The 25,563-nt window shown below is 39.0% G+C and overlaps 1 protein-coding gene across 4 annotated transcripts in view; it reads right to left on the reverse strand.

The window, feature by feature from the left end:
- Samd12 (sterile alpha motif domain containing 12) overlaps positions 1–25,563 on the reverse strand; it is a 400,448-nt gene that overhangs the window by 61,057 nt on the left and 313,828 nt on the right. The window contains exons 5-6 of one of the 4 annotated variants that reach the window (XM_085678978.2): positions 10,468–10,485; positions 9,277–9,910 (exon numbers count right to left, since the gene is read on the reverse strand). The exons of 2 other annotated variants lie outside the window; for them this stretch is intronic. In XM_085678978.2, the coding sequence (XP_085535104.1) occupies positions 10,478–10,485 (8 nt within the window). In that variant the 3' untranslated portion in view covers positions 9,277–9,910; positions 10,468–10,477. Of the gene's footprint in view, positions 1–9,276; positions 9,911–10,467; positions 10,486–25,563 lie in introns of those variants that run through there. One more of the 4 variants, XM_085678977.2, reaches the window with a different exon arrangement.

Here is a 25,563-nt window from a genome sequence, read left to right on the forward strand (position 1 = left end):
TGTGCTGTTTTCATACTTTCCACTATAGAATTTGGAATTTCTTTACTTAGCCTTCTCGGTGTGTGATGCTCCATTCTCTGAACCCTTTCGTGCTCAGATTTTAGCGCTGGCTCCTTTTCTACACTGGTGTCAGAGGCTGAGGCAGCTCTGTTGTTCATCTTTTTCTCTGCCAAGCAGAACTCCTACTCCAGATTTTTTTTTTTTGTGAACACAAATGCTATCTCACCCCTAACTGATGATTCGGTCTCAGATATCTGCACAAACTGTAAATTCATACGCTTAAAGAATCATTTTTAAATACATTACAGAATGGTGTGGCATGTGACAAAAATCAATATAGATAGCAGAATAGAGGGGCGTCCAAAGAGTCCTAAGTACTCCAACTTTACAAGGAACCAAGTGTGTGTCTACCTTTCTCTCTTGTAATTTTAAAAATTATATGACATATGGGGCTGGGAGAATAGAATACTCAAGATGCACAAAGTTCTGAGTTCAATCTCTAGAACTTATAGCAGCCCCCAAATAAAACTGCTCCATTTTCATGGATGAAAATATAGATGATTAGATGAATAAAGATTATTAAAAATTATCTTTAGCTGTATGACCTTGAGGTAGTTACTGCTCCTGCCAATATTTTAAGATATATTCCAAAGTAATTTGCTAGATATGGTGGATATAGAACCATAAATCACAAATGTGCACAAACATGTATCCATGACCTATCACATTTACTATATATTTATTCTTTATAATTCATGTAAGTTATAAATGTGTTCAGTTTCAAGAGCTTTTAACACATACCAAGAGAACACCAATCCTCGCTGAAATATTGCTATTGGTGGATTGAGTTTCCCAACCTAGTTCTAAAAAATTGTCTCAACTTTTAAAACATAAGAACACTGTCTAGTATAAAATGGACAAAACAGAAGTGGAAAAATCTATTTTCCAAATTTAGCTCTTCCAGTCCCAAATACATCCCCAGAATAGGTCAAATTTCAAAGTTAAGACTCAGAGGGATGAAACTCCCATTTCTTAGATGGAAAAATATAGATTCAGGTTGGGGCAGATAGCTAAGTTTGTACAGGGCTTGCTATGCAAGAATGAGGTCCGAGTTCAGATCCCCAGCACCAGAAAAACGAGCTGAGCACACTGGTGCTTCTCTGCAATCCCAGTGCTAGAGCAGGGTAGAGACATGCAGATCCCTGGAGCTCTCTGGCTATGCAGTTGCTGAATTACTGAGCTCCAGAAAGGCATCAGTATTAAACCCTGACTTTCACATGCATGCCACATCTGCATACATGAAAACACATACACAGTGAGTTATAATACACCAACTCATAAGAATCCTTACCAGTCACTTGAAATGCAAATTGCTGGACCTGGGGGAACTCAGTAATCACAAAGTGAGTAATAGAAGCAGCTTAACATTCATACTAAAAACATATTTGATGCATAGTCTTTTAAACCACAGAACCCTTTGTTCTACCTGTCTTTTGGGCAACCTTAGGTTCAAGTCGATTGCAAGAATTCAACTCAAAAGATAGAAAATATCATGCACATTGCTTTGCTAACCTGCTTCATCCATCATTCCTTACCAGGTTACCAAGCCCTGCTTATCTTCTGCTCTCTACTGCATGCTCAAACTACCAAAATGACCCAAGGCCCAGAATATGGCCCTAGATCCCATGTAATCATCCTGAGAAAAGGGGTTTAGAACCAATGATAACTGCTCTTTGTCATGGACATAGACAAAACAAGTCCAAGTACCCAGTACGCTCCAAAGTCAACTGCACATAATTCCTACCATGTTTGGGGTGAAGACAGTAGACCAAGGGAGGGTTGATATCTTTCTCTCCCCAGCAGTTCATGATTTAATCAGATACCCTCTGCTGGAAAGGCGGGTAAAAGTCAGCACAGTAAAAAGAACCATTAGCCCAGCCCAATTAACTGATGACCTAACCAATATGCCAATACTACAGAACTCAAGAGATGCACAAAGATCCTTTCTCGGAATACAAATAGGTCTTTATGGTGTCTTAAGTATTTCCTTACCTTTCAAAGAATGGCTAGTTTTGTGATTTTGGCCCAGTCAACTTTTTTTTTTCCCTCACTGAAACACTTCACGAAAGTAATCATAAGAAATTTGTGAACCCATAAGAAATCACAGCATCCAGTCTTCATTAAATTCACAAATCAGCTTGAAATCACTTGCTATCAAGATGGGATCACATTTCCTGTGCCCAGTTGGAAAATGGTCCGTCTCAAGGGTCTGGCTGACCAGGCTCACTCTCTGGAAGTCTGTTACTAGTACAGAATGTTAACAGAAGCCATGACCTTGAAAATGCACAGCCAGTTAAATGGCATTCTTCCCACGGTGTTCGCAGCCACATTGAGCACTGATCCCTTTTTATTATGTACAGAGCCATTTTTAAATGAAATGCTTCCCTGTGACCTCGCTCACCATCCAGGGAAGCGTTCCACTGCAGGTTGCTTTATTCTAACATGAGGGATTATTCCTTGCTATAGCAGACAGAAATAGCCTACCAACCCAGAGACGGGAGCTGTTAGAGACACCAGCGGTTCCATATACCGGTGTCAAACACACACCGAGAGCTTTAACCTTTCTCTCTGCCCATCGGAAAACACAAGTGCTGGCAATGGAGGAAATAAAAGGAGGTGGATTTGTCCCAGAAGCTAAAATGTTCTGGGCTATCCCCAATCTGCAAACTTAAAAGGGAGCCGCAGCGTATCAGGAAATGGGCTGAAGTTCAGTCATTTCATCTCCCTCTCTTGTGGCCATTACCATCCTCCCTTTATCTGTGACATGAAAGATCAGCTTGTGCTTTCATTATAAACCATTTTCCCCATCTGGATATTTGAAGCTCTTATCTTTGGCTTGCCACATCTTCCATCAGGTCTCACACTGCATGAGCAAATGGGATGGTAGACTTTATTTTTGTAATTCATTCATGTGTTCTCTTTCACAGATATAAAATGTGCCTGACACCATGCTGCATGCTAATCCTAGGAGACTGAAATTATTTTACTTATAATCTTGAAGATCATTTCATTCACCTGTATTATCCAGATTCTGTACAGCATCATGGACATATTAATGATACATCCCTCATACGATTTCTAAAAGAAGAAGCCATACGGAGAACGGTAGCCAAGAGAAGCAATGATAAACTACTCTACGAAATGCTTCTGCATCACTGGCAGGCATGTTTGAATCTCTCACCTCTCTCTTATTTCATCCCAAATCAAGGAAATGGGAAAGCTGTGGCTGATACCATTACATTGGATTGAAAATAATAGTGATGATCTCTCTCTCTCTCTCTCTCTCTCTCTCTCTCTCTCTCTCTCTCTCTCTCTCTCACACACACACACACACACACACACATTAGAGGAACAGCACACTGAGAAGTGAGGAATAAGAAGGCCTCTTTGTGGATCAAAAGGAAAAGCCAGTCCATCTGGCAGGCGCCTGCACGTCTAGGCCCAAACATGGGACTGCGCATTCTCATTTTAGATTCAGTCTGTGAAAGCTGGCTAACTGCTTTTTAAATTCTCAGCAGATTAGAAATAGAAAATTAGTATACATCAGTGCTTACAAGAAAATGACAGCTGTCAGCCACACAGGCAGAGTGGGAGGGAAAATCCACACCGTGGAACAAAGGCACAGGTCTACGAAACGACAGCAGCCTAGAGATGCAGACAAATCTTTTTAACATACATGCCTTGAGGTATTAGGATTGTTACAGCTGCCTTTCGACTGTTATAGTCCAAAACCCCACATTCCACAGCCCAAGAAAGTTACCAGTATGCTTTAGAAATATTCTAGAGAGTGCTTGAGAGTACAAATGAATATTTAGTGCAGGGAAAACTTTGCCCTCCAGGCATACCATGTATCTTGAGATATTTTTGGTCACTACAAGTAGTCATGGTGGCATGGGACGTGCCAGTGACTACTTATAGAGGTCAGGAATACCATACCAGGTTCTACAATGCACAACAACAAAATATCAGAAAGTATCACCACCCAAAGAAAAATGTACTAAAATTGAGAAACTACAGATTAGATTTGACTATTTGAAGAATTCATTTCTGTTGTGCCTCTCTGCATTGAGAAGGAAACCAAGACAACCTTGCATCTCTTCTGTTAAGCACTCTGCCTCTCGAGGCCCCTCTGGCAGCATATGATCTTCACAATAGCATTATGGTCGAGGGGGAGAACGCAATTTCTCCTTTGGGGAAGAGAGCTAACAGATAGAAGGCTAAGCAATGTTCCAAATGATGGGGAGATGCTCTGAGTCCCCTTCCAGTGCTTCTCCCACAAAACTATTCTTGAAATCTCTTTAATCTTCAGCCAAGAAGGAAGAATCAAAATAGTATCATTCATTAAAGTGTATCCCAAATTAATTTTAATAAATTAAGATGGAGACATGGGTTTAGGTACAGAAAATTTTCACGTTGGTTTATCCAGGCTCCAAAGAGCTCCAGAGCACTTGGCCTGAGCTACTTGCTGTTCTAGGAGCTGGTACATGTGGTCAACAAGTAACATTTGCTCTCAAGAGGCTTGTGATGATTCTGGGTCATATTCTCCAAATCCAAATAAAGCCTCACTAAAGTCCCAGTTTGTGTTCTGTACCCCGTAGGCGCTATTTCCATGACAACTTCTTTCTATCTTGTGTGTGTGTGTGTGTGTTGCACACGTGAATGTGTATGTGTTTGTGCCCATAAAGAAGTCATAGGAAGATGCTGTATGTCTTCTTCCATCATTCTCTGCCTTGTTGCCTGGAGACCTGGTTTTTCACTGTGCTGGAAGCAAGTTTAGCCTGGGATGGCTGACCAGCTAGCTCTCTGGATCAGTCTAACGTTCTCTTCCAACGATGCCTGGAGTTACAGGCAAGTGCAGGTACACACAGTTGTGCCAAGGTTTTATGTGGGTGCTAGGAATTTGTACCTGGGTCCTCATTGCTACATACAGAGGAATCTCCCTAACCCCTGTACTGATGATTTCTAAGCAAATGCTATCTGTGTGATTTGTATATTAATCTTTTCTCCTGCCCCTCATTGTATTCCTTTCACCTCATTTTGCTCATTCCACCATATGGATCCTGTGTGATGAACTTAGAGGTCATCACACTTGGCAGGAAGTGACTCTCTCTCCTGAACCATCTTCTGCTCCTTGTCTGAGCACTTGCAGTGGTCCACAGGCATCAGTATTTTAACTATAGTCATAACAGCATATCTTATAAATATCATATTAAAATTGGTTTCTTACGTGTCTTTCTTCACCCCTAGACCTATGATCTTGAAGGACTTGCATCGGACTCCTTCCCTTGTCTTTTCTAGATCCATTATCCATTGTCTGTTCCTGACTCCATGTTTTAACTGACACCCTAGGCAGGATTTACCAATGAGGTACTTCCAGAAGGCAGAAGGTAAATAATGTCTTCCCCTTTGAGGTGGCCCTCCTCTGATTTCCTCATTGTGAAACACTCACCATTTCCTTTCTTCATTTGGTCCCAGGTCCCTGCTGCTATTTTTCCTTAGGCTTGGCACCATCTCCCGGCCATGCAGTCCAAATATTAGCAGTTTTCTCAGTTCTCCTCAGACTACAGAACTGAACTGCCTTTTCATATCCCTTTTGTGATATTCTTACTCCATACATCATTCAAGGGTCCAACAGAGTGCGCGGGCCTAACAAGATGCTAAGTAGGCGATTGTTAAAAGTGCAAATGAATGAATACAGATGCTACAATCAACATTTAATTAGTTTCTGAGTTTTTGTGTGTGTCAGAAATGCATGCATCAAAGGCTCCAGTTTCGTCAGAAGTGCAGAATTGCTTTGTGAACCCTGCTAGACCGGGCGCTACTTATTAGCATTGCTCTTCTTTGTCACCCCCAACTTTCCAGCAAACAGAAGAAGGTGTCGCCTGGACTCTCCCCTAGAGCATCCAGCAGTTCTTCTTTTGAATTCTTCATCACCAACCTCAAACACAAACAGAATCAAAGCCTGACTTTTCTGTCCTATGAAAGCCCCGGTCAGAAAACTCCCACCTCTGAGGATACATATAATGACAGCTGGCTAGACAAGAAAGGAGAAAAACAAATTCAATGAGACTCACATTGCAGTATGAGTTTCCAATCAAAGTGAATATGACACTTGAAAAGAATGCCATCCTCAGAGTCCTTCTTTGGGATCCTCCTTGGTAGCTGTGTTTGCAAAGTTGGCAAACGCCCGCTGTTAATGCGAAATTGGTTTCAACTTAATTTGTCAACCAAGAAAACATATCCTTACTTTTTCCTTTGGTAGCGATTACTGTCCACATTTATCACTTTCTTAAGTTGACAGTGACTGCAGAGTTAACAGCCGTGATAGCTACTGACAATTTGTGAAGCTTTTGCAATAGGTGACAGGTCCTACCCTGGGCACTTTTTAAAGTTTATCTGCATGATAATACTATAAAGTAAGCAGTAGTCCTGTCACCTTGCAGAGAGTCAAGCTGAACCTTGCAGAGGCTAGGTTTCTGAGGCATACCGATTCAGAAGTCCCAGGGTACAGCTCCCTTTCTTCTGGTCAATAGCCACTGGCTTCCAGCATCTGAGAGAGACGCATCGAACAGGGGAGTGCCTGAATTTTCCAATCCATTATATACCAGCTCGCTGGTGCCAGAAATGCCTGATTTTTCTCAGGCTTCCTTGGAAAGCCATGTCACTTCTTACTGCTAATGGGGTGGAGGATGGGGCAGGCCCAGGAGAAAGGCAGAGAAGAAGGGAAAGCAAGAGCAGAAACTGAGCAAGCCTTCGAAGGTAAGGTGGTTTCTGCTTGGCAATGAGACAGAATTTATACTTTTGCTAAGACTAAGCAGCTTTCCCACTGAGAGAGAAAGAAAGCTCAAGGCCCACGCTGACTTGGCTAGGCCTTTAAATGTTATCCAGCACCTAATATATTACAAAGAAACTACAATGGGAACAGATGGAGCGCATAAAGCAGATGCGGAGCTGGAGTCTAAAGAGAGAGGAACAATTCTTCTGCTAACAATAAGACACCAAGGTGGCAGTGCAGACGACGTGGAAAAGAAGTCATTTACAAGGGAGACAGGCGACTGGACAACGTCAGGTTGGCACGGATGAACACTCCAGGGACGCTTTCATGCCACGGGGAATGCCACCCACTCAGGTTTTCCTGGGGTATGGAATGGGCACACACGGTTGTCTCAGAAGAAAATTTCCAAGAAATCAGAAGTCGTTAAGGCCACAGAATACCAGAAAGCATCCTACACAGGGAAGGCCTTCTAGACCAGAGCAGGGTTACTGCATTTTCTGTCCTGAAAGGAGGTACTCTAACACTGTGAAGCACATCAGACATGGGCAGAGGTGTTATTTCTTCTGACAAATTTACCTTATTTCATCACCTCTCTTTCTAAAATTAAAGACTTGCTTTATGGATGTTTTCAGACACAGAACACAGGCATTGTGCTGATTTCAGAGCCCTCCCCACCCAGGTTCAACGTCTGTTCATCAGTGTCTGCTTACCCCATTTCCCATTATTTTCTTTGCTATGTTAACTCACTTGCCCTTAAATTCCCTTTACTTTGTGTCTCCGTTTGGGAAATATGCCTGCATCCGGTAGCTAGTGGTTGGAAGAAAAGCCATAGTGTGCTCAGCACAAAAGCAAAAGTGTGAAATACATGTGAATCATAATTTTTTTCAAAAATATAGGATTTATTTCTAACTATTTTGTGTGCATATATGTTAGCTTACATGAATGTGTATGCATGAATATATACATGCAGAGGTTCACAGAAGCCAGAGGTATAGTACAAATAATAAAAACCCAGAGACAGATATTGGGGTTCAACCTGAAGATCAGAAAAGCAAAGAAGCCAGCCACTGGCTCTTACTTCTACCTCATACTGAAAATGGGCGATCCTGCCTCTATCAATCCTCAGAATGAGACTGAGCATGAGACCTGTATCCTCTCACCTAATACCCCTCTCTAGTGTTAGGATTAAAGGTGTGCACCACCGCTGCCTGGTCTCTATGGCTAACTAGTGTTACTGCTGGGATTAAAGGTGTGTGCAAACACTGCCTGGTCTGTATGGCTGACTAATCTGTTTTTTTTTTTCAGGTAAGCTTTATTTATTAAAACATAAATAATATACCATTATATTTCCTCTTTTTAATCTAAAATAAATGTTATAACTAATATAAGAAAAAAGTATATGCAATAAGTACAATAACTATATACAATATATACAGGTAATAAATACATCAACAATGTCTAGCCCATTTGCATTTGAGAAATTGAGAGAAAATACTCCATTATCTATCCTATCTTCATAAGTCCAAAGTCTTGTACCTAATTTTCTTTCTATCATCACTTGCTTTATGTGTCTGATAAACAAGGAAAACTATAAATATTTAGTTTTCAACTCCCTCAGAGACCCAAGGATATAACATTAACTGAGTAAGCAGAAAATGCAAGCAAGTGATTATCCAAAACTGTGAGAAATGACAGGAACAGTTGGCTGCCTGGACAATCACCCAAAGTTCCTCTGCAACATTGGGGCATCCATCTTCAGCCCACAGGCCTAGCATATCTGACAGGCTTTTCTGTGAAGTAGGATATTCTGAAAGGTTGTCCATCCTTGTCTTGAAAATGTTTGGCATCACATTTTTGTGTCCTGCTTGTCCAATTAAGACAGCATAATGTCAGCAGTTGAGGAAAGGGAATTTTCTTGCCCAGTGACTTACTTTTGTTGCAAAGAAAATAAACTCCATGTGGAGTTTCTCCCAAGCCCATTATCTTCTCTGAAGTACATTAGTGCTGCCAGGAGCAGACATGCCTCATTGTCATAAAAAAGAACTTACATTGTCAAAACATTTTACATGCTATATTCTGTAGATCTCTGTTTGAAGATGACCTCTCAATCTAAAATATATCTTTGTTTGACCTTGATAACATACCTAATGTGACTACAAAGTTCAGTTATAATAGATGATTAACTATTAACCTGCATTTCCTTATTATCCTAAGGAGTTGCTAATAATAATTTTCAAGAACTAGAAATTTGCATTACATTGTTAAATGAGTTATATATTTACAATACCTTGAACAAGAGTTGAAATGTATACACAGTATGTTCTAACAAAAATCAATCTCAAATTTGTATCAATGTACAAAATTTATATACAATATACAAAAATCCAACCCAAGGTAAAACATTTAAAACTAGTGGTTGCTTTTTAAAAGTAGATTCTATGATCTACCTTTTTATCTTATCATATCTAAACTCCCCCTTATTTCTTTCCATAATAGATTCAACAATCTACCATTTTATCCTATTACATATGCCCCTTTTTTCTCTTCAAAACCAGAACTCTGAATCGAATCTCTTTTATTCAACTTTGCTCTTGGCTGTAACCTATAACAACTGGTAACCAACCCCACTAAACAATGACAAATATCCATAACCCAATTGAAAGACCAAAAACCACCCAACCCAGCTCTTGGGAATGTGGATATCATAGTCTTAAATTACTTCCTGCTGTTTGGGGGATGACAGAATCTTTAGGGGATCCTGAAAAGAAAAATTTGGGTTAATTGTTAAGTCCTGTGTGAGGTAGCTGTATCATTTGTTGTCCAGTCTCTTCATAATGGGAAACTGCGGGGCTTATCTCAAGTCCTGGCAAGAATAGTCTGTCAGACTGGATCATTTCAAACAGCCACTTCGAAATTGTTCTGAGCACTTTATAGTCCAAAACCAATTTTCAGGTGGTGTTTTTCAGCTTAGTGGAGTTATCATAGTCCTGGAGGAATCATCATTGTTCATCCCTATCCTTCTTACGGAGACTTCAAAGGTTGCTGTTAGGCGTGCTCATGGTTTTCTGCAGAAAACTGATAGAGATTCAAACCCGAAATCATGTACAGGAAGGTAGATGAAACTTTTTTCTAGAATTAGCTAGTACTCTACATCACCATTAATATTATGACAAAAAGTTTAAAATATATATTAATCTTATAAATTTTATACCTTAAGAAAAGCTGTTAAAGAGTCAATATAAAACCAAAGGATTATGAGATTAGTGACAATAAAGTAGTATTTAAATTGTTGCTTTTCTTATGTCCCATATCATCAGGTGGTTCTTCTGACATGAGACAGAGATTTTGGGTTTCATTTTAATAAGCATGCTTGGATTTAGAAAAGGAGAGAGCTACACTCCAACTCCAAATCCAGGTTTAATCCTTAATCAGACTGGGACTACAGAAAGACCATTTGCATTATATGTCTGTAGAGAATAGCAGAAAGAAACTTTTGGGAAAATTTATGAAATTTTATCCTGTTGGAAAGTGATATACCAATAGGCCAATTTATTCCTTTTCTTGGATTTTCTGGATGATTTTTACCTTTTCTTCAGAAGTCTCATTTGTCTAGAGGTCTTCAGATTCCTTACCTGGACAACTTTATTCTCCTGAAAAGACAGAAGTAAAACACTTACCCAACCCTAATTTTGGGAAGATTCTCTTTTGGTAAGTCATATCTGACCAAATGAAAAGCATTAGTTAATTTTATAGATTGGTTTATATTAAACGACCATGCTATTTGTAGGCCGGTATAAAGATCCATTCTAAGGTAATATTTTCCCTCTGCATTATAATTTCTGTAGGGTAATGTTTGGAGGGTAATATGACCAGAATGTAGTTAATATTTGGATCCACATGATCCACATGTGCCTTCTGCAATTTCACTTCAATCAAAATCAATTACTTTTTAGCTTCAGCTGATAATTCCCTGGGACTATTTATATATCCTTCTCACCATTTAAGATGTTGTTTAAATTAATCAGTTCATCAGGTTTTATCCCAATAATGTACCATAGATGGGAAATATCTCCTAGCATTCATTAAGAATGTTAGGAAGTCATGAAGAGTCTGCAATCAATCTCTCCGAATTTTCACCTTTTGGGGTCTACTTTTTTATAAACCTATTTTATAATATAAACAATTAATAGAATCCCCTCTTTGTTTTGTTTCCAGGAGCAATTTGCAATCCCTAACAAGGCAAAATTTTCTTTAATTCTTCAAACATTCTCTCTAAAGTATCTACAGATAGTAAAATACTATCCATGCAGTGGTAAACTATAGATTGAGGAAATTGCTTACATATCATTTCCAACGGCTGACATACAAAATATTGGCACAGGGTGGAACTATTTAATATTCCCTTTGGGAGAATTTCCATTAATATCTTATAGCAGGCTGGGAATTATTATAAGTAGGCACTGTGAAGGAAAATTTTCTCTATCTTTTTCTTGTAAAGGTATAATGAAGAAACAATCTTTTAAATCAATAAATATAAGACGTCATTCTTTAGGCAATAGAGAAGGTAAAGGAAGGCCAGACTATAGAGAGCCCACAGGCTGAATCACCTTATTAACAGCTCTTAAATCTAGTATTATTCTCCATGCTTAAGATTTCTTTTCAACAACAAATACAGGAGAATTCCAAGGGCTGGTGGATTCTTCAATACATTGAGTATTTAGTTGCTCCTTTACCAGCTATTCTAAAGTCTGCAGTTTCTCTGTTGTTATAGACCATTGCACAATCCATACAGGTTTGTCTGTCAACCATAAAGGTAGGGCTGTTTGTGCTTTCTGAAAATCAGCAGTTTTTGTGCCCTGTTATTGTATAAACTGAATGACCATTGAATGGTTGTTCTTTAAAATGTCTTGTAATATTTTTTCCTGAAATATACATTAATTTGTGGTTTGTTTCTAAATTTTGGGAAATGTTAATCTGAGTATTCCATTGCTGTGACAAATCACATCTCCACAAATTCATTGCAATGTTAGCCACATATGGTTTTAACATTCCTCTTTGTACTTCTGGCCTTATACATTCAACCCATCTTGTGCTCTGCTTTATCTGATATAAAGTTTCAATCCCAAAAACTGAACATTTATATCCCGAAGAGGCCAATTTGGATACCAAGATTCTGATGAAATTATTCTTACATCTGCACTTGTGTCTACCAGATCTTCAATGACAATGTCATTTATTTGTATTTTTAATTTTTGTCTTTGTTCATTTATGGAAGTTTGTCAAAATATTCATTTTATGGTTTCTCCTGAATTTTTTGTTCTCTCTTCTATACCTGTTCTATTATCCAGAGCAATATGGCTTCTTACAATAGCCATTAGGCTATTAGGTTCTTTAATTTCCCTGGCAAGGCATTTTCTCTATGATGGCAGGAAACTAATGAATTAGTTTGCCTGATTTGGCATAGGGACCTACGAGAAGTCCCTCATAGAGTTTCCTGTTGTCAAAGAATTACCTTGGATATCCCTTGTTGACCTACATTCATTAGTTCAATGCCTATTTTTACCATACTTTCTGCATAATCCATAAGGGAGAAGCATTCTGAATGGCTTACGCTTAGAAAAATCATTGTTTCTAGGAATATCTTGTTTACAATCCCTGTTAAGGTGCCACTGCTGAAAACTTGACATTTCAATTTTTTCTCAAACCTCTAGAAATCACCTCTCCTGTTTATGCAACATCATCTTCATGAGATTCTAAATTAACTATATCTTGAATTCATTTGCCCAAAGGTGCTGACATGCCTTTAATGACCTAATTATCCCTTTGCATAGAGAACTGTTATTTTCAAAAGCTAGAGATTCAATTATTATTTGCCTAGTTTCTGAATTTGGTATCATTCTGTTTACCACTGATGTTAATCTTTATAAGAAATCCATAAAGTTTTCTTTTGGGCCCTGTATGACTTTAGTAAAGAATTCAATCTTATTTGCTACATCTTCAATTTTTTCCCAAACATTCAAAGTCACTGCATGGCATAAAGCCAGGATGTGATCATCATGAAGGGATTACCTTTCTATAGAGCATAATCTTCTTCTCCAAGAAGTTGATCTTGGGAGATTTCCATACCTCTAGCTTTAGTCTGTTGTTCAATAGTCTTAGTCTCTTCTCTGAACCAGCTACTCTGTTGTAATTGTGGACCAGACTCTAAAACAGCCTTAATCAACTCTATCCAGTCATTAGGGATAATTCTATTATGACTGACCATGAGTTTAACATTTGCTTCACAAAAGGTGAATGCATGCCATAAGAGACTATTGCTTCCTTGAATCTCTTTAAATCTAACATTGGCACAGGAGACCATTCAGCTATTACTCTATTATATGGCAATTCTTGTATGGTTACTGGATATATTAAAGCTGGTTGAAAACCTTAGGCTGTTCCTCTCTATTATTATAATGCAATGCTGAGATTGGTTTTTCATTAAATCCCTCTGTCTGTATTTCAATATCTCTTTTACCTGTATCATTAAGTTTTTCTAAGACCCATATCTTAGCACTCAGATTATCAATATTTTAGTGACACAATCAAAATGATAATGCTGATAATGTTTACAATTAACATTACATAAATCCCATCTAAATTAGTTATTCTCTCATTTAATAGTTCCAGTTTAAAACTGTCCAGTGTATTATCATACAGAGACCTAAATCCCTCCATTGTAACTGTTTTTCCCTTTTTTTTATTGTGGGAAAAGACCCTCTCTTTTAACTAATTCGTACCTTTAAGAATTCTCAATTGTCTTAACAAATCTGCCACCGATGTTGATGAAGACGTGAGGCTTATTGCTGCTGTGTAAAGTAGTAAAAGCCTGACTAGATTTCAAGGCAGTTACATAGATTGGCAGTAGCCAGAGAAAGGGGTTCAGGGAGAGCCTACGAGGAGAGATAAAAGAAAAAAATCTAGGCAGTAGGGCAGTGACTCCAGCCATGTGTAGCTCTAGCCTATGCTGGTGTCTGTAAAGCCACAGAAAAAATGACTTTTTCATGAATTCTTACCCCAAACATTGGGTGCCAAATGTAGCAAGAATAACAAACACCCAGAGATAGATATTGGGGTTCAACCCGTAGATCAGAAAAGCAAAGCAGCTAGCCACTGGTCTTACTTCTACCTCAGACTAAAAATGGGTGATCCTGCCTCCACAAATCCTCAGATTGAGACTGAGCATGAGAGCTGTCTCCTCCCATCTTATATTCCTCTCTAGTGCTGGGATTAAAAGTGCGCACCACCACTGCCTGGCCTCTATGACTAACTAGTGTGACTGCTGGAAGTAAAGGTGTATGCAAACACTGCCTGGCCTGAATGGCTGACTAGTGTGGCTGCTTTGCACTGATTTGCACTGATTTTCAGGCAAGCTTTATTTATTAAAAAACAAACAATATGCCACTATACAGAGAAGCTTATAAGATGCCCTGGGATTGGAGGGACAGACAATTAAGGGTTATCATGTGTGTGCTGGGAGCCAAACCCAAATCCTCTGCAAGAACAGTGCTGAATAGTTGAGTTGAGCATCTCACCAGTCCCATAGACTATACCTTCTATGCACAAATACATAAAAACACAACAGAAGACATGGCATGAACTTTGATTGGAGGACAGAATGGAACAAATCTGGAATTGGGAAAAATCAGCTTTTCTTTGTTTTTTTCAGGTCCAACATTTCCAACATTGTCTTAACTACCAAATATTGGGCAATGTGAAACTCTACTGACATATATTTTCCTGAAGGTGACAACAGGACACTGCTTAAACATACACACATACACCATGGAAAAAATAAGCTATCAGTGAAATCAATATATATATATATATATATATATATATATATGCATTTTAATTACAGTATTTCTTGTAAAGATGCAAAAACTATCCACATAATAACTGGAAATCACCATTGCTGATTTCTAGAAGCTGAATTTTCCCAGGAAAGACAGAACAGTTACAGAGAGATGTCAGTGAATGTAGAGGGGATGTATGAGAAAACTCAGGAGGAGGATGTGATGTGTGGATTGTACGTTCCCAGTACGAACTGAATGCCGGGGAACAGTGCATACTCAGACACAAGCCAGGCACTGCGGTGCACTGAAGGCAGTGAGCCTTGGCTGCCAGGCAGCGCAGATGGAACCAGAGCTTGCAGTGGAGGTGCTGACAGAAAACACAGACAGACTCAGAAGGTTCCCACCAACTTGAAACACACTCACCACCTCTCTTCCTAGCCACGAGAAGATGGTTTTAATTATGTAATTTGAGACTTCCTCTATTCTGTAAGAGGCATAGCATATTCCACTAGCATTGAAATAGTTATAGTCTGTTGTTTCTAAGTATGTTTCAATTTTATTTCTCGTCCCAAGTCCAACTCTCAGGCAGTTTTTAAAAAGAACACCTGCAAAAATCCACAGACTCCTCCAGTTAACACTCTATGTATAAGGCATGGCTATGAGTAGCCACCTCTGTGGCTCATTCCGAGCAGTGCCTTTACACCACCAGAGGTGTCTGAACAAAGCAGTCACAGACTCAACCTCCTCTCCTCCTCTCCTTCAAAGTCTACTGAAGGATATTCTCCAACATCTGTCCATCTTTTACAAACAGCATGTATTTTTATTGCCCTTTAATGACACAAATAATCATATATGAAAATATGCATTTATTTTAAAGGCAAAAAGACAAACTTAAAAAAAAATAACAAAACCCCCAAAGCAAAACAAAATAGAATTCTTCAAGACCAGAAACCCAGGGCTGTTTTTTTCCCCTAACCCAAACCCCTAGAATAAACAGAGCATTGCCTCCATGTACCACAGGAAGGCTGCAGGAAGACAAAATAAAGCAGATGTGTTGGAGAGAGAGCTGGAGTGTCTAGGAGGTGACTCTGTATCTCCTTCATCTCCTGTCCCCTCCCAAGGACAACAGATGCCAAAGATGATATTTTCCTCAGTTATTGCTCTCTGGTTGGAGAACCAATGGAGAAAGGATTGAACTATTTTTATGTTTCTGCCGGTGTAGCAAGCTAAAGTCAAGACATGACCGTCCTTTGTAGAAAGGAAGGAACCATGGAGAAAGTGAATTGATTCAGAAAGTAATTTCCTGTGACCTCCACATGATTGCTCCTCACAAGGCCACTGTGAGTTCTAATCGTCTAAAAGGGCAAGGTTCGGTGATGCTGCTCCGTTCCTTGCCGTGGTGATTACCTGAGGGAGTGAAACAGCCCTGCATGAGCCATTTTCATAATGAGAACATCCTGAATCCAGCTCTCCCAGCACTATCATCACCACGACGCTTGCTAAGTAGTCCCAACTCTCCCTAGGACTTGTACATCTTCAAAACATCGGCAACTGTCTAATTGATTAGGAGTTGGCCAGACAGCTCCAGGTGGCTAATAGTTAAAGCGATAGCTCAAAGAGGATTCACCTTTAATTATGGACATTTGACATCTTTATGTAGGTTTTATGGGATATTAAAGACATTTTCGCTAAACATCCATTGAAGCCATATGGCAGCCTTGAATATGTAGAACAAACTGGGCACAATGAAACAGTCTTTTTCTTTTCTTTTTTAAACAGAATGGCAAGATGTACTGTTAAGGATACATTTTTGTTTGTTTGTTTGTTTTACAAGTTGAGGCTGGGAATTCGGGAGCCTAGATAGTAAAGATATTCTTTAGAAGTTGCTGAAGGCTGAACAGAGATGAATAAAGAGGCAGGAGGTAGAGTCAAGAGGAAAGAAATCCAGAACGAGTCCTTATTCCAAGAGAAGTATCTAAAGCACGAAATACAATAGTGAGTGCATTATGTGTTTATTCTTGGTTTCAGCAAATAAACCAGTTTGATCTCAAAACTATTTTGTTTCTATCCATTTGTTCATTTAATCCAACATTATTTAGAACTGAGGATGAAAAAAAGAATTTAGAATAATAATTAATTATATAATTATTAATATATTAATAATAATCTAATTGTTAATAATAATAACAATTAGAATAATAAGGGTGCTGAATGATATTTAAGTGGTACATGAATGGGAGCTGGGGCTTTTTGATTTAATGTATAACATTATGTACAGGAACTTTTCTGCAGATAAGGCCTACATATTTGCAAGAGAAGAAGAATTTCACTGTTGGAAAAAATGTTTAAAAACCATAGTTCATATCCAAGGCTGTGAGTCATCTTAGAGTATAAGAACACTAACATCAGTTCTCATGTGTGAGAATGGCTATTGACAAATAGACAACAGAAGAGTCTTGGTGATTATATGGGGAGTATAAGAGCCATGGGACATGAGCCTGTAACGTAGTACACTCATAATGGAAAATAGTGTGAACATTCTGCAAAAAGTCAAAATAAAACTGCCATATGACAGGCAATTCCACTTCTGGGCACATACCCAAGGGATGCTGAAAAGATATTTGCTCTCTCATGTTCATTGCTCCCTTCATATTGTCAAGATAGCTAGGTGTCCATCAATGGACAAACAGATAATGAAGATGTATTATGTTCATACAAGAGAATGTTGCTTAGCATTAGAAAAGGAGAAGAGGTGATGGATCTAGAAGACAATATGTTAAGTGAAATAAATCAGACAAAGGAAGATGAATATTGCATGATCTCAGTCCCATGGAATCTAAAGTCCAAACTTATAAAACTTGTGAGTATCTAAGTAGTTAGGAGAGGCCAGGAGAGGGTAGAGTAGTTGGATGTTATGGTCAAAGGGCATACATTTTATTTAGTTAGAGCTAAAAAGTTAACGATCTATTGTGAGAAGACTGTAGTTGATAAAATCTACTTGAAAATTGAAGTGTTATCACTGTAAACATTGATTTGTAAGATAATACACAAGCTAGCTCGATTTAACCATTCTACAATATACAAAAATAAATGCTATACTCAGAAATCTATAAAATTTAAAACTAAAAAAAATGAAAATAAGAAAAAAGAGAGCCTGATTTAGAAATGTAAACCATCTTAAACTGTAAGCCACCAATGGGAGGACATATGTTTTTCTGTGCTCCACTTGAAATAAAAGGCATACACCCTTTTCATTTTGAAGGTGGTTGGTAAGTTGATTTGCAAAACACAGGAGAAGTTTTTCAGTTTTACAAGGCCGTGATTCTCTCAAAGTAAGTTTTACTCTCTGCATGATCAAACATTGTCCCAAAGTCCCACGACCGAAAGTGGAGGTGATAGAAAAGCATTTAAAACTGAGATGCTCTGAGAAAGTCGTCTCATCTGCTTCCCATCGCTCATAAGCTGTGACGCATCTTCTCATCAGCTGCAGGTGAGGGCTCGGTTCAGCCACAAGAAAACAGAAGGTATCTGCTAGAGAAGATGCAGGTAGCCCGGGAAGGGGCAGGGGAAGAGGGGTCCTGGTTCAGATATTGAGGCAAACTCTCACTAATTGACCTTTTCAGTAAAAATCCATCATATTTTTATCAACTAACTTGAAATTCTTTATTACATTAGTTGGACAACACACAAACTCTGGACTTTGATTTTATGAATATATTCTAATATGCAGGCCATCAACTTAAAGAATGGAATGGCTCCACAAGCTTTTTTTGATACATAAGAAATATATACACACACACACACACACACACACATATATATATATATATATAACATCCTATCTATCTATCTATCTATCTATCTATCTATCTATCACCTATCTATCAATCTATCTATCTATCTATCTATCTATCTATCAATCATCTGTCTGTCTGTCTGTCTACCTATCATCTATCTATCTATCTATCTATCTATCTATCTATCTATCTATCTACCTATGCACCTAAAATCATTTTCTATATCCTTGCTTCCTGTTCCTGGGCTGATTATCTATTTGGCATTTTCTCCCACCACTATGATAAATATACTTATATGCTTATTTTCCAAAACTGAATTTCCAGCTATCAAAATCCATTTTACCCTCCCACCAAGTCTAACATTTAACCCTTTCCCTTTAACCTGAATACAACCACTTCCACTATATCAACAGTTGGTATACGCAGTGTCTAATATTATTCCCCTTTAACCTGAACACATTTATTTTCATTAAATCAACAGTTAGTCTGAGCAGTGTCTCACCATCACCATCTCTTTTCTGTGTAACTATTTTTTTGGAAGATAATGATCTTGACTTTTAATTTGTTCAACTTCGATATTTTAAAATATGTGTCAGTTTCTCTTTCAAGACACCCCATTCTTCTTATATTCCATCAAAGCCATCTTCCAGGGGGATGGAGCTCAGCTATGCCTTGTATACCCCATTCCCAGAGACCTTGAATTTTACATTAAGTGTGATACTAAATATTCATTGTCAACCCCACTAGTCTTAGGATAGTCTAGGAGATAGACTCATGGGCAGGTCTTGAGAGTGTTTCTAGGAAAAATTTAATGAAGACAGAACGACCCACCTTTGCTGTGGGTTGGGCACTGGACTGAATCAAAAGGAGACAGAGTTGAGCACCATCACGCATCTCTCTGCTTCATGACAAGGGTATGATAAGACCTATAGCCTCCACTGCTATGCTTCTCAGACTGTATCCTCAAAACAGGAGTCAAAATAAACCCTCTCTCTTTAAATAGAATTGTGCCAGGTATTTTGGTCACAGCAATGAGAAAATCAACTGATACATTCAGAAAAAAACTTCAGCAACTAGCCAGAGTGAGGCTGTGGAAGTATCCTGAATATAAAGTATGGGAGAGGACATTGTGAAACTGGATTGTTTCTCACACTTTCTAACAAGAATCTTTATTTTGGCTCCAACATCATTGTCTGGGTTCTCCTGATGCATTTGCCATAGATTCATCTTGCAGCTCCCTCAGCAAAACCAAAGTTACCCTGTTTTGTGGATTGATTGCTCAGAGGGTGAGAGCATTTGCTGTTGTTGGAGACGACAGAGCTTGATTCTCAGTACCCATGCTCTGCAGCTTGAAACTTCCTGTAACTCCAACTCAAGGGAACCTGACACCTTCTTCTGTCGTCACCTACACACAGATGTGTACATGCACATATGCATGCATTCATGTGTGTACACACACACACACACAAATAAAGGTAAATCCAAAATGAAGAAATGAAATTTTATACTGTCATGTCTGTTTTCTATGTCTGAGTGGGTGAATTTAAACCTTTTATACTGTTCTCTGCTGTCCTCTCTCTCTCTCTCTCTCTCTCTCTCCTTACACACACACACACACACACACACACACACACACACACACATAGAAAGAGCTCTGTATTCAATCTGCTTTTGCTGTTTTTGAGAGTCTAATAGAAATCAATACGACAGAAACCCAGGCAAATACTTTAAGCAGGCATTTTATCAACCGTTATTTATAAGACAATAAGCAACTGTATGCTCAGCTGGCACATATGGGTGGAGTAGAGGAGGCCCAATGGGCCTCAAGCAAGTCATTTGCCAGATGGATGCAGACACTGAATACCTTAAGCCCCAGCCCTCTTTTCACTTAACCCTCCTCATTTTAGGCGTGTAGAGCATTGCCTTCTTGGTAGTCTATAGCTGCTTTCAAGTCTCAAATACCTGAGAATTGCCTCAGTCAATCAATACCTTTTGTCATGCTCTATTACAGCTGATCAATACGGACAAGGATGCAATGAGGTGGAAGCAAGATGTTTTATTCAATCAAGTTTTTGGTCTCTTTTATTGATCTGAATGTTTTAGTAGTGTTTATAAAACTTCTATATTCCTCGCATCTAGTTTGTTTTATTCCAACTAGGAAAACTAGTAAGAATTGTTTGCGTAGAAACACTTACATGTGCTTTTCCTTACAGCTGTAGACTGATGTTAGCGGTAGAAAACAGATGTGTAATCTGGATTCTTTTCCATCGTGTGAGCAACCTGGGGTGAGATCACCGTTCAGGTATGTATCTCCTATCTGTGCAGTGGGAGTTGTTAAGACTCACAAAGTGAGATCCCACTGTTCACCTGTGGTCGGTAGACATCTTTCGTGTAGCCACCATGGTAAAAACTGGGGGAAAAGCCAAATATCGTTTGTTTTTCTCATTGATGATGTTAGCTTTCAAAATGTTTGCTATACTCTGAATAACCACAGAAGCTAAGTCCTTAGTGAGGGAGCAGGTAGGAAGTAAAGGTCTCCTCGGGAAGGGGAAGGAGAATAGAGTGTTACAGAGAGACAAAGGGACACTAGAATAGGAAGACAAAATGTGGACAGGAATGAGAAAGAAAAGAAAAGGAGGGATATGTGGAGGACAAGCAATACTAACGGCCATTTGGAAAACCACACAGACATCGGCACTTACAGAAGCTTCCTAAATATTTACACCTGTATGAAAAGGATCTATACAATAGAGAAGAAAATGTCACAACTACTTATGCCACCAAGGAAAACCTCAGGGGCCAGAAATGGGTTAAATCTTGTTCATAAGACCATATGGAAATGCCCAACGCCCCAGGTTACTGCCAAGGCAATTGGTTGCGCTCTACAACCTTCTGCTAAGGTCCTGTTGCTGAAGACAACACTCACTTATGTCAGCACACATGGAGAAGTCCAGCTGGCACCTGACTCAAAGCTTTGCCCCTACTAACCAGTGTTTATGGTACTGCACACACTTTACATACCAGTGGAGAAAGTTTGTCAGTAACAGTCTGATAACCCTGCAACCTACGACAATAACCTGCCTGAAAGATATACTGGTACAATAAGGGTATAAATACTATGAAAGTAATACGTCATTTTTAAATAAATTGATTTCAGGCCCACTCCATGAGATGGAACCCATATTTGATACTCCTACGTGGCCGAGAACCTGAGACTAGATAGGTCATGGGCCTAGTACTATTATTATGCTAATGGAATGTAGCAATAAATGACACCTATAAATGGCACACTGCCACACTCAGAGATCAGTGCTCAACTTACATCCAAGAAGCTTCTTGCAGTATATGGGTCTCAGAGACCCACAACTGGACAATATACAACTCTGGAACACTCAGTTCTAAATGCGATGTGTTCATCAAAGCCTTTCAAACAAGTCCTTGCCCTATGTGGAAGAAGAGGACAGATTTTTAAGAGACAGAGATGGGCATGAAATGAGTTCAAGGAAACTGTGTCTTCTAGACACAGCAAGACTTCTGGTAAAGGGGAAAAAAAAAAATCAGTTTTTTCTAGTCGAGCCTCATTGGGAATATCAGCCGTATCAACCATACTTCAGGGTGGGGTCCCAGGGCCAGGAGGAGTTGACTAACAAAATGGACTTTTTTTGTGGACTTTTTTTGTGTTTGATTTTCTTCGGGCTTTTTTAAAAAAATTTTTTAAATCTTATTCCTCCGTTGCTTGTTGGTTTCATTTTCATTTTGTGGTTTTGCTTTTTATTTATTTATTTGCATATTATTGTCTTGTTATGTTGTCAGTTTGAAAGAGAGAGAGAAAAAGGACATAAAACTGCGTGGGTGGAGGTCTGAGGCAGATCTCAGAGGAACTGGGGGAGGGAGAGACATTATCAAAATATATTGTATGAAAAACCTTTTCAATAAAAGCATTTGGGGGGAATGTGACTGTTTTTAGTAGTGCTGGTGAGAGGGGGAAAATTCTTTAGTTACTTATTGAAGACTAACAATCACGATCATTAAGAAAATTCCTATGAACTCTCTACCCCCAAATGCTTTTGTAGTTTTTAGCAATACTATGTGTTCTTTCAGTAGCTTTCTCTGATCCTGCAACTAACTCAAGTCTAAGTAATTAGAATCCTGGGATTAGAAGCTACAGATTCACCACATAACCATCTAAAACAGGAAGGACACATAGAAAGTGAACCTAGTGACTTTGTATTTCTCCACTAGTCAAAAGTGTCAGCCATGCCATCATGTCTTTTTTCCTCCTGTCTTACTCTGCACATCTGTCATATTTCCTTTGTGAATCTTCAGAGGGTAAAAAGACCCTGAGTATTTTTTATCTGTATCTCCAAATGTTTATTTCAATTAAAGTTTTCACTTTGTAGCACATTGAATGTAAACATCACTCCTTTGTTTGTGGTTTTCTTTGGGGAGCTAGGGAGTCACAGAACATTCTGTACTGACTTTTAGACTATTCGGAGTTTATTAGACATTCTTTCTTAGCCGGCTCTTCAGCCGTAGCCTTGACCATGCCCTAGGTCGCAGGCTTGATTTTATGATTCCGAATACAACAGTGACCTACATCCTGAATCACAACAGGACATAACCCACAGCAAATGAACAGAGAAAAACAAGCAGAAAGAAGAGATAAGATAAAATACTGATACCGCGAGGATGCCAAGGGGTTATTACATCAGTTGAAGATAATTACTGGGTAAGTTAAGGTCATAGGAGTTTCAAGATTAAACCAAATGGAACAAGGGTAAGTTATTATCTCGTCTTGTTAAATAACTGCCTGGTATCCCAGGCTGGAATTCAGGGAAAGCTCGGAGGAATGGGGAAAAGGAACAAAACTAATTTTTGAGGCGCTTTTATTTCATATAACCTGTGGAGGAAGAGCTTGTGTGTCAGTCACTTCACTGGATTTTAGGGGAGAGGTCCTGGGCCGATCGACCTAAGTAGCCAGTTAGCCAATCAGTTTGAGAGATGAAGAGTTTCTCATTCACAGTCAAGGAGACGAACTTGCTTGCCTGAATCTTGAGAGACCAAATGACGAAAGCTGCCAAACAGGTTGCTAGTATAGAAGCTTACTCCCTGAAGGAATGGAGTAAGCCAATCCCATCAAGCAAACATCCAGGCCTCCTTTTCTTTGCAACCCACCATGATAGGCCATGCAGATAACACAGATGGATATCTGAAAAAAAACTTGCTCTCAATAATCTGTCCTATAATTGAGTTGTGCATCACAGGAACAGGTATAGTCCTGAAGTAGGGACCGCTGCCTTCAGAAGGTCACAGGAGAAGGGAAAGAAACAGAGTATAGATCCACGACACCAACAGCTTTGTCTCCAACCTTGTGCAAGAATTTCACATGAGCTGCCTCATTTCTCCACCACTTAGTGTTAGAAAGTTACAGGATGATATTACATTTAATAAATTTTCTCCATTGTATGGGACAGGCATTCTATTTCCTGCATTACAGGTGGGGTAGTGATTTGAGAAAGCGAAGTAATTTGCACATTACTAAGTGAGCTGGTCTTTAAGGAAATTGCATGGCATAAACGTAGGTACCCTTGGAAGTAGTGGTATAGAGATCGAAAAATAAAATAGGAAGAGTCAGGTGCTGGTGACAGAAGCTAAACTGCAAATAGTTAAATGATGACTCAGAGGTTCTCACCTATAACATTGGAAATTTTCTAGAAATGATATTTCATTGAGACAGAAAAGTATAAAAAGAAAGAAGGTATATTCTGTCTGCCTTCATAACGAATATTCTATTTTGTACATTATGAAATATCATATAGCTACTATAAGAAATAGTTTCAATAATAAATGTCCGAGTATCCACTACTAGTTTAATAAAATGAAAGTTGTACATGAGTCTGACTCCAACCCCACCATGTTCTTCTTAAATAGAACTAAAATTTTGAACAGCGTTAGCTTTTTATAGTTTACATATATACTCAAAGACACATGATCACACTTCCATTTATGAACTTGAATGCATTTCATAAAATGGAATTAGAAAATGCATGTGTTTTGTGATTACGTTTTGGCTTAGCACTATTTATGCCTGTGGACATGTAGACACAGCTAATTTATTCTCTAGTGGAATTGAAGGCCTTTTTATAAAGACATCACAGTTCATGTATCAAATTCTAAGAAGAGGATAATTGAGTAATTCCAATTTTCTACTATTAAAATAAAAGCTGCTGTAAATGTTCTTATGCCCATATTCTGGCATGCAAATTATTCTCTAGCCCGTATTTCTCCAGGTTAAAAACTTTACAAGTTGGCTGAGTAGATGTGAGATCCTAATTCTGTCTCTAATTTTAAAGAGCTTTTTTGATCAATTTTCATTAAGTATGATTCTCACCCAACTTCTGTAGATAAAGTTCATTCTGTTGCTATGATAAAATACTCTAGCTAAAACCAACTGAGGAGACAAAACAACTTTTAAAAATATCTTTTATTTAAAAGATCTTTTTTTGTTGTTTTACATACCAACCACAGTTTCCCCTCCGCCCTTCACCTGCTCCCCCTCCCCCCCACTCCTCAGAAAGGGTAAGGCCTCCTCAGGGAGTCAATACAGTCTGGCATATGAAGTTGAGACAGGATCAACACCCCCTCCCCCCCAGGCTGAGCAAGGTTTACTTCCATAGGGAATGGGGGAAAAAAAATCCAGTTCAGCACTGGGGATAAATCCTGGGAGAGAGGTGCATAGATAACCCCTGGGAAGGGGATATAGGTAAGATCTCCTGAGTAAATTGGAAGTGGAAGTAGGGGAGGGAGAGAGGGGTAAAGGATGGGGAGGAGAACACCAGAGAAAGATGGTTGAGTTGTGGGAGGGGCAGAGAGGGAGAGCAAGGAAAGAGATATCTTGATAGAGGGAGCCATTATGGGGTTGGGATGCTAGGAAACTCCCAGAATCCACAAGGATGACCACAGTGAAAACTCCTAGCAATAGCGGAGAATTTATTTGACTTGCACTTCCAAGTCAGAGTTCATCATCATTTGGGAAGCCATGGCAGCCAATCGAGTGTCTTGGTTAGTGTACAACTGCTGGGATGAACTCGCATGA

The sequence above is a fragment of the Myodes glareolus genome, chromosome 19 (genome assembly GCF_982192425.1).
Source record: "Myodes glareolus chromosome 19, mMyoGla1.1, whole genome shotgun sequence".
Taxonomy (NCBI): Eukaryota; Metazoa; Chordata; class Mammalia; order Rodentia; family Cricetidae; genus Myodes; species Myodes glareolus.